This window comes from Prosopis cineraria, unplaced genomic scaffold (genome assembly GCF_029017545.1).
Source record: "Prosopis cineraria cultivar Desert tree isolate PC_DT_omini unplaced genomic scaffold, ASM2901754v1 PC11, whole genome shotgun sequence".
Taxonomy (NCBI): Eukaryota; Viridiplantae; Streptophyta; class Magnoliopsida; order Fabales; family Fabaceae; genus Prosopis; species Prosopis cineraria.
The window spans coordinates 5,002,172-5,012,113 of NW_026555342.1; the positions used below are offsets into that span (position 1 = coordinate 5,002,172).

At 27.1% G+C, this 9,942-nt stretch overlaps 1 protein-coding gene across 2 annotated transcripts; it reads right to left on the bottom strand.

The window, feature by feature from the left end:
* Positions 1–4,173: 4,173 nt before the first annotated feature.
* On the bottom strand, positions 4,174–6,029 carry LOC129286633 (zinc-finger homeodomain protein 3-like). Of its 2 annotated transcripts, XM_054922598.1 has the most exons (3): positions 5,841–6,029; positions 4,867–5,473; positions 4,174–4,791 (listed from the first exon to the last, which is right to left on the bottom strand). In XM_054922598.1, exons 2-3 carry the CDS (start codon positions 5,333–5,335, stop codon positions 4,481–4,483), a joined length of 780 nt encoding a protein of 259 aa, XP_054778573.1. In that variant the 5' UTR covers positions 5,336–5,473; positions 5,841–6,029; the 3' UTR covers positions 4,174–4,480. The 2 variants fall into 2 exon arrangements, with proteins under 2 accessions (XP_054778573.1, XP_054778572.1); XM_054922597.1 differs by having other exon boundaries at positions 4,174–5,473; positions 5,841–6,028.
* Positions 6,030–9,942: the final 3,913 nt, after the last annotated feature.

The following is a 9,942-nucleotide window of genomic DNA, read 5'->3' on the forward strand; positions in this document are numbered from 1 at the left end:
CTTTGTTGAGCTTATAAAACGCACATTTCTTTTTGATCTTTTTGGAGGTGGGAAGGACTCACAGATCATGTTTTTAAAGTCGTTTAGTTTTGTTGGCATTTTACAGGTTTTTTTTTTTTTAATATAAGTCGAATTTATATTATGTTAAAGCGGTTAGTACAGGTTTGTTGGCATTTTAAATGTTTATGAATATTCTCATAAAAAGAATAAAGCTAAATTGATTGAATATGAGATAGTGAGTATATTATGAATTATCAATATTATCAATTATCAATCCATTCAACATGCATTATACTCCTATTTCTTAATATGAGAGAAGCTTTGAAAGTTTTTTTTTCCCCCTTATAAGAGAAACTGTTTTTTTGAAGAAAAAAAATCTCTTGTTTATTTATTATAGCTTGAATTTTTAGATGACAATTTAATATGATCATTTTTTTTATGAAACAATTTAATATGATTATTAATGACAAAGAAGGGCAAATTTGAAATGTTACATACTCCCTCCGTCTCAAATTATATAATACTTTTAAATAAATTTTATATATTAATAAATATCATTAAATATATTTAACAACTTGATCTTTTCAAAATAAAAATATAAATTTTAAAAAATATTCATAATTTAATATATTAAAAAGAGAAGAGATAAAAATTAATTATAGAAAGAAAAAAGGTAATATTAAAAATGATGTATTTAATAAAATCTTAATTTACTCAAAATATTTTATATTTTGAGATAAAAAAAATTCTTTTAAAAGTGTTCTATAATTTAAAATGAAGAGAGTATCTTTTAACAAGTATACATACCATTTTTTAATAAAAGTAAAATTGGCTAAATTTGTTTTATAATATTAAGAAGCATAGGGAATAAGGCATAATGAGTAATTTAAAATTTTTAATTTTTTTGGTTTTATTAAAATTTGCTTAAAAAATTTATTAATATCCTCATGCAATGTAGGAGATGCAAAATCTACTCACTATGGTGAATTAAATATAGTTGGTGAACTATAAGATTATTATCATTATTAGAAAGATGATGTTTAGGTTGTGGGAAGAAAAGAGCATTAAATGAGGATGCAGTGGGTAAGAAATTCAGTGTCAGCAATGGCTCCTTATTAAATATTTCCTCCCAATCATATTTATTGTGTCTCTCAAACTTGCAGCTTCCCCATTTATTGTCACCCCTCCACTTGGATCTCCGCCTCAATTGTTTCCTCTTCCTTGACGTGAATGAATTCAATTTGATTTATATTTTAAGTAAATTTATATTTACAAATTACTTTTAATATATTTTAATAAAATTAAGAAAAATTTTAAAATTTATTAATTTTATATAAAAATTTAATAAATTTTTAACTTTATCCCTATTAATCATATATAATTTCTTTCTTCAGTATTTAATAGAGAGTAAAATAATAAATTTATTATAAAAATTTAATGACATAACTTATAAATAAGATAAAAAAAATCTTCTTTTTGCTTTATAATTAGGAATGAATGGAGTACTTTATAATTCAAATTTTTTTTCTTGCTCCCTTTAATTAATTACTCCATTCATTTCAAAATAAAACACATTCAAAGGTCATTTGGCATATCAAAATATAAAACGCTTAGACAAAAGAAGGTTTTATTTATTGCAGTTGTTTCGATATTACCCTTCTCTCCTTATTATACTTTCTTACAATGCATATTTAATGTTTCACAATTAAAGTTATATTAAATTAAGATATTTTTAAAAATTTATATTTATGCTTTAAAAAATAAGATTATAAAATGTATTTAATTAGTTTTATTGGTATGTTTAATTTTGTCTAAAAGAGTCTTATAAGATGGATAGAGTAAAATTGAGAATAAAAAATAATGCAAAATAATATTTTCAAGTGTTTATTTTTCCCCTTTCTTTTTTAACTTGTGGTAATTTCTTTTTTAGTAAATTTTCAGAGGGGAAGAACTTTTCTTTTTATGAATAGTAAGGGAAATAAATATGATAAATATTGTGTAAAAGTTGAGGACCCCTCTGTTATATTATTGGAGGTAGCTCAAACCACCGTTGACTGTATTTATTATATGTTCATTTGGGGAAATTGGGGATTTTTTGTGGATTGTTCAATTAAAAAATCTCAGAAAATGGGGTCCCATTATGAGTAGTTATTTTCATCAATATTTAATATTTATAGATGCATACTTGAACTGTTGATTTCTTCTCTAAACAAAGATTCCTTCCATTAACAACATCAATATCAATATATATATATATATATATAGTTTGGGTCTGTTTTTCTATTTAAAAAGCTCTTTTACTAAAAGCTCTTCAAATTTATTGCTTCTAAAAGTGTTGTCCCAAAATTTTCCTAAAAGCACGTATAAGATCAGAATAGCGTATCTAAACGGCCTAGTAGTCATATAGATTAAAGAAATTAAGGGTGCAATTTCAGTAAAAGCCATAAGAATCTGATAACAGAAGGTAAAAATTATAAATATTTTGCTTAATTTATCGTTTATTTTTACAAAAAAATTGTGCATATTTTGAACATAAAAGGATGCCTACATGATTCTAATAAAATTAAAAAAACCTGTACAATTTTTTATTTTAAATATGATTGTATGTAATTTCAAATAGAAAAGAAAAAGTCCACTATAATTTAAGGGAGGCCATTATTATTATTATTATTATTATTATTATTATTATTATTATTTAACTTGTCTTCACCAACATGTTCCATAACAAGTAATTTGTACATGAAAACTTGTTTAATTAAGGGCATATTTAATTTTCTTTCTAGAATGTACCTTTTCAAAAATTTATTTAAGTTGCTTCTTCAGTTTTGTTGCCTTCCCTGGAAGCTGTTACAGACAGGGAACATTCTACTAACTGCGACCATGCATTTACATATCCCAAGACATTAGCTGATTGAATATTCCATTTAAATTTTTGGATATTCAAAGTTAATTTATTGCTTTTCTGTTGGTCAAAAAATAAATTTTATTGCCACTTTAATATGTTGGCAAAAAAAATGTTTATTTCTATTTTTAATAATTATTTTCACAATATGCATGAATGTACACCAACATTTGACTAATGTATTCATATCCATCCTTAAAGTTGAATTTATCTGTAACATTTTTATTATAATAAAAATAAGACGTTTAATATTTATTATTATTTATTAATAATTTGTTATATAATTATTTTTTATTTAAAGACTTCAATAATAAAAGATTAAGTCCAATCAGATAACAAAATATTCCCACACCCTTTGGTCATTAAAGATTTTAGTATTATAATTGTTATTCTTTTCATTCAAAAATATAAGACATTTTTTAAGGAGTTAGATATTAAAAAATGTAAAGCATTTTTATTTTTTCAAAGTGTAATTATTGTCTTTTTTTTCTAAAAGTGCTCCTATTGATGATGATTTTATATTTATTATAGGGTGTTTAATAAGAGTAAATATAAAAAAATAGGATTAGTTGAAAAGTAGTAATCATTTTATTAGACGATGAGATTCGATTAAAAATGTCTTATATTTTTAAACAAAGAGAGTATGCTTTACTTGCCAATCAGCACAGTAATTTGCCTCCTTAACATTCCTATTCTCTTTCATATAAGCATTTCACCGAGTTCTACACATGGAGAAGGAATCAAATTTCAATTAAACAAGACAAAAGTTCTTATCCCACTTATAGAATCCAAAGTTTTGGGAGGTAAGGACAAAGTCCAACCCACAACCTGTTTATCATTTTCTGAATTTGGCATTATCTTATCCTCTTTGTTTCTTTTAACCTTTTTTCCCCCTTTACTGTAAATTTATTGAATTGGTTCATGCTCACCATTCACTTTTTCACCTGGAGAAACAATCTATATTTGTTTGCTGTTAGAAATCGAGTCAATGCATTTTCCTATCATAGCAGAGATCTCTGTAGCCACAGAACTAGCTTGTGTGTCAATGCCCGTTGATCCTATTATCCTCAAACTGTTTCAGATCCTGCGCTGCATTTTAGGTGTTCGATAAAATGCCCAAAGAGAAAAACGTAAATTCCATACGCTGCAACTTTCCCGAACTAAACTACGGAACAGTATGATTGATTTTGCTTAAAGAGAAAATAAGTAAACAGATTAGCACATTTAAAACACAGATTTTGATGCATTCAAAAGCATCATCGTAAAACTAGTTGATACATAAAGTCATTCATGCATTACGTGTAAATAAAACTTTATCCTTAAACAGACCCTAAAGGTCAAGAAATGATTAGGAAGATACAGAACAAGAAAGCCTAACGCTTTTAGCTACTAAAACTAGGATAATAAAATTAATATATAGCATAAAAACTTTAAAAGTCATAAATAAGTCTTGGACATAGTAACTCATTTCTTAAGACTCTGTAGGCCCATACTAATTCATTAATATAACTCTAGGCTAAATAATGAGGTGATAATATCATCATCAGACATACTTTTAACTTTTAAAGCTTTAACTAATTAGACAGTTGTGGTGGTTGTTGGTGGTGGTGGTGGAGGAGGAGGATTATTATTCCTTTTGGCTAGATTGTGTTTGTTGTTGTGCATCCAAACCTTGAGCACTCTTCTTCTGACTCCAATCTCTTGACAGAACTGTTGCACAGCAGATTCTTCCTGCTTCTGAATCTTCCACCCAACTTTCTCTGCAAAATCCAGCATCTTCTCCTTCTGCTCCTGGGTGAACTTTGTCCTGAACCTCTTCTTCACTCTCTGTGATGATGCTGGCCGGCTCACCATTCCGCCGCCGCCAACGCCCTCTTGCTCATCTGATTCTGAAAGAAGTGGACCCACGTTGTAGGGAAGTATCATCTGGTGTGGTGGTACAGATCTTGAAGGCAAGATGTTACCTGTAGGGTACCCTGCAAGAGCTTCGGAGGCTGCTAGGACATTCTTGTGATGTCCCAAGATGAATTTCCTTCCAAATTTGTAACAAGAAGAAGGCTCATCTTCTACTTCTTTTCTGTGGAAATTTCTGTGACACTGGCAGGCTGAGCAGGTTAAGGCCTCTATGGTGCCTTCTTCTCCACTAGGCATGAACTCACCACACCCATCAAGGGCATTACCTCCCATGGAAGCTGCATGATTCTTAAGGCACTCTCTGTACCTTGCCTCTTTCTTCTTCATGTAGGGTCCGTGGTCCTGATCTTGATGCGTAATGGAGGAGCCATTAGAAGGGTCTTGAAGGTGTTGGAGAAGATGATGATGATGATGGGCCATATTCCCATGCCCCTCCTGCCCATGGCCATTACCATGTTCCCCGCCGTATGTAGTACTGTTTATTGGGATTGGCACTTCTTCTTGACTAGAAAGTCCCATTCCTAGCTTTTATTCCCCCCCCCCTTCTTTCTTTCTGGGTTTGTTATTTTTCTCTGGGGTGTCGTCAATTTTCTAGCCCGGGGAATTCTAGGACTTGTCTTCTCAATCTGTCATCTCCTTAGCACCAAAACACTGAAACTGAAAACAGTATGGTTTTGAATAGTTATTGAGATAAGCTAGGACAAAAAAAAAAAAAAGCATGTTACACATATTGGGGAAATTAATGATGATGATGATGAACACAACAAATCCTAGGGCTATAATTTCTTGCTTGCAGTGATGACAACTGAACTAGACTTATCTCATAAGCTAGCTAGCTGAAAGTGAACTTAGAAAAACCCGGAACTAGAGAAATTAAAATAGGAGATTAGACATGAGCAGAAAAATCACTGTTTCAGACACTAGAATTCCCTAGCTCCCTCTCTGGGCATTTTCTTTTCTATGCATGTCTTGTAATTAAATTTCAATTAGAGACAAATATGATGAAAAAAACAATATACCATACCCTCTATATGAAGTTTTGTTGGAGGACAGAGACTGATATGTCTTGCTTAGCTTAAAGCAGCTTCATTCAGTTGCAGAAAATTAACATGGCTACACAGGTACTGACTTACAAGATAAAGAGAGAAAATTAAGGTAACAATGGAGTTGAGAGAGAAAAAGGGGGGGGGGAGAGAGAGAGAGAGAGATTTTGGAGGTGAGTTTTGCAAGAGAGGCACTAAAACAAGAGCTTATAGAGGAGAGATGGTGTGGGGAAAAAAAGATAAATGAAACGAGAAATTCACTGCGAGTTTTAGCCTTGTGGGGGAAGATACGCGTTTATTAACATCTATACACGCACACACTGTGAAAAGATGAAAATAATGGACCTGTTTATTTTAGTTTATTTTATAAAAAGGTTACTTATTTTTTAAAAAATATTTATCCTTTAAATTTTGCCTTGTTTGTTTAAATTTTTAAAAATAATTAGAATATAAAAAACTAATTTTTAATTATTTTAAAAAATTATTTTGAGCAACTTCTAAAAACAATCTGATTCTATATATGAAGAGAATGTTTAAAAAAAAAAAGCAAATATCATAAAATTTTAAAATAATAAATTATTTTTATAAAATAAAAATTAAAAAATTAAAAATAACTAATTAATACTTATTTTTTATTATTATAACCAAACATAAAGTAATGTTTACTTTTTATCAAATCTCAACCAAATAAATTTATTTTTATAAAATTCTAATTTATATAAAAATTACTTATTTTTCATCTTAAACAAACGGGCTGAATATTTAGCTAAGATGGTAATTATAATATAAATTTTGCTTTGAATGTTATTAAAACTACATAATTTATTTATTTTAAAAATATGCACAACCTTGAAGTAAATTAATACTCCATTCTAGTTTAATTTTTAAGTTGGATTGAGTGTGGTTTGGACTTTATACAAAATAAAAAGAAAGAAAAGAAAATCACCTACCTGGGATTTGGACTTCATACGAATTATTCTATTCAAATAAGATTTAAAGTTTTTCTTTTTGGGTAAATGAATTGGATGCCGACGCAATGGTACCAAAGTCATTAGGGTGTGCTGATAAGTTCAAAAAACACTTACAAGTTGTCCACTAAACAAATTAATCATATTGAAGTAGGATTTGATCTCACAAATTGTAGGTCATAATTTTGTGAATCATCAATCAAATTCTTATTAATTGAATTAATTTTTATTGATATTAAGATATTAAAGTTGTAAATGAATTATGCAAGTAAAATTTTTGCGTTTGTGGAGGTGATCGTAAAAACTTTTAATATCAAAATTATTATTTAAAACCTGACAATCAAGTCAATCTTTAAATTTATTTATTTTTAAAAAAATATAAATATAAATTTTTACACTTTATTTAAGCTTTATTAAAAATCCTTACATTTTTTTAATATTTTTAAATTCCTATGTTATTATTTTTTAATATTTTAAATTTTTTCATGAATATTATTATAAGGATTTAAAATATTTAAAAATAAAAATGTGACGACCTACAATGTCCAAAAACGTATAGAAATTTATAATAAAATTTAGGCAAAGTGCAAAACATAAAGTTATGTTTCCCTTTTAATTTTTTAAACAAATCCTCAATGTTCAATTTCAAAGCTTGACCATAGAGCACGTTAACAGGCATAGGAAAAATAAAATAAAATGTCGAGTATCGTAACTAATGATATGACATGAGTATTATATATATATACACACACACACACTATATCAATGACATTTTCTCTTATTTCTCCTGAACGCTGCATATACATCGTTTACATTTGGATTTATTGTGACTACTAAAAGAACAAAACGACTGTGCTTTGACGTGCTGTCCTTTAATTTGCTTGCCCTGCACATCAGGCAGATAGACAAAGGACCATTCTGTCAGGTCAGACCCATCCATCAGGAACAATAATAGCAATAATAATAATAATAATAATAATAATAATAATGCATTTATTATTAACGTTACATATCCAAAATAATTCTTTTATCCTACTTTCTTTGTATAAAAATATAAAAATATTTTTAATTTTTAAAATATAATTATTTTTTTAAAAATACCTTTATTAATAATAATTTTATATTTATTATACAATATTTAATAAAAATAAATATAAAAAATAAAATTAATTTAAAAATAGATAATTATTTTATTGAAAGTTGAGATTCTATTAAAAATATTTTATATCTTTTTAATAAAAAGAGCATTTCATAATATACTTAACATTTTTGTTGTTTCCATGATGCTTTAATTTCTATATTCTTTGTGACCGTGGGTATGCTTCCATTCTTCTTGTTTAAGGAAACAGGCAAGCCAACATGTGTGTGTGTGTTGGCTTGCTCTCTCTGTGTGTATATGACCTTACATTACTTTTAAGTTTTATGTATGTGTGAGAGAGAGATAGTTTTGTATATTTTGTATAATTAAGAGTTAATTAAAGTATTGGACAAATAATATTTTGAATTTTAAATTTTTGAAATGTGAAAAATCTTTTCTTACTTTATAAATTTTGAATACTTGAAACTTTATCATTAAACTAGAAAAAATAATCATTACTTTTATAGTTGTGGGGCTCAATCATATATTGATAGGTTTTTATATTGACCTTTAAAGAAAATAGTTGTTTTCTCCAAGTTAATTACGAGATTTTTAGCACTTTAAATTTAGAATGTGAAAGGAGTTTTTTTCACATTTCAAAAGTTTAAGGTTTAAGGTGTTATTCACATAATAATTTAGAGTTCAAAATACTCGTTAGCCTTATAATTAATGTAAGGTCAAAAAATATTTTTAATCCTATAATTTTATATTAAATTTTATTTTAATCCTTTAATTTTATAAAATATCTTTTCTGTATTTTAACTTTAACATTATCAGTTTTATCACAAAAAAGTTTTACATTATTAAACTTTTAAATATTAACAGAATATTATTAAATAGTGATATATTAAGTTTTCCTTTTTTAAAATAAAAATTATTGGCACAAAATATAATCATCTCAAACTAGTGTTAGATTAAAAAACTGAAAAAAATGAATTATAAAATTAATTGACTAAATTAAAATTTTATATAAAATTTAAGAATTAAAAGTATACTTTCTCCTTAATGTAATGAAACTCTAAATATAATTAGCGAAAGACTTAAAGGTTCAAAGAGAATGAGGTAAAAAAATGATGTGATCTCTTTAGTTTAATTCATATTAATTGTTCTTCCACCATAAAAATATTGAATTTTCTTTTCTGGTAAAATAATCTGATGGGAAATGACTTTTATTCTTTTATGATGATATATATATTTAGCTTTTAAAAAGCTTGAGGCCTGCATACATACTGCTTTACAATTTTTGTTTTCATCTAACTTGTCTCTACCGCGTCGCTCTTAGCTTTTCCTTTTCCTCCTCTGCCTCTATTCTCCATCGTCCCTTTTTTAATTCCTTTCACAAATTCAAATTATTCGATCTCTCTTTTCATTTGATCTTCAATCAATATCCTAATAATTTGGTCAAAAAAAAATCAAAATTCTAATAACCATGTGTGTGCATTAATTAATTTAAATTATGCGCGCGCCGTTGCACAAACACACGTTAGGAGAAAATTAAAAGAGTGAGTGGTGATAAATCATATTAGAAGAAATTTTACTTTTAGAGGACAAGGAATTTTAATTAATTAGAGGAATATTAATTAGGTTCATGCATAAAGAGATGGAGGAATTAAATATCCATGATTCTGTCAGCAATGAATACAAGTCAAAGCGAAATATTATTCAACACCACATATAATATAACCAAATATCAAAAAACATGTAATATTCTCCTTATGTCTCTCTCTCTCTCTCTCCATGCACATATATCCTTTTATGAGTAATGATAGAGTTAGGATCCTTAATTAAAAAATATAATTTAATTTAAAATATGAATAATTATAAAAATAATTTTAAAAATTAATTATATGTCTTACAATTATTCTCTTAATGATTTTATCTTTTAAAATTATTGCACATTTAATTTATTGTCAGTAAAATTGAAAATATATCTTTTAATATAAAGAAAATCAATTTCAAAGAAAGCTTTTTCTGTTG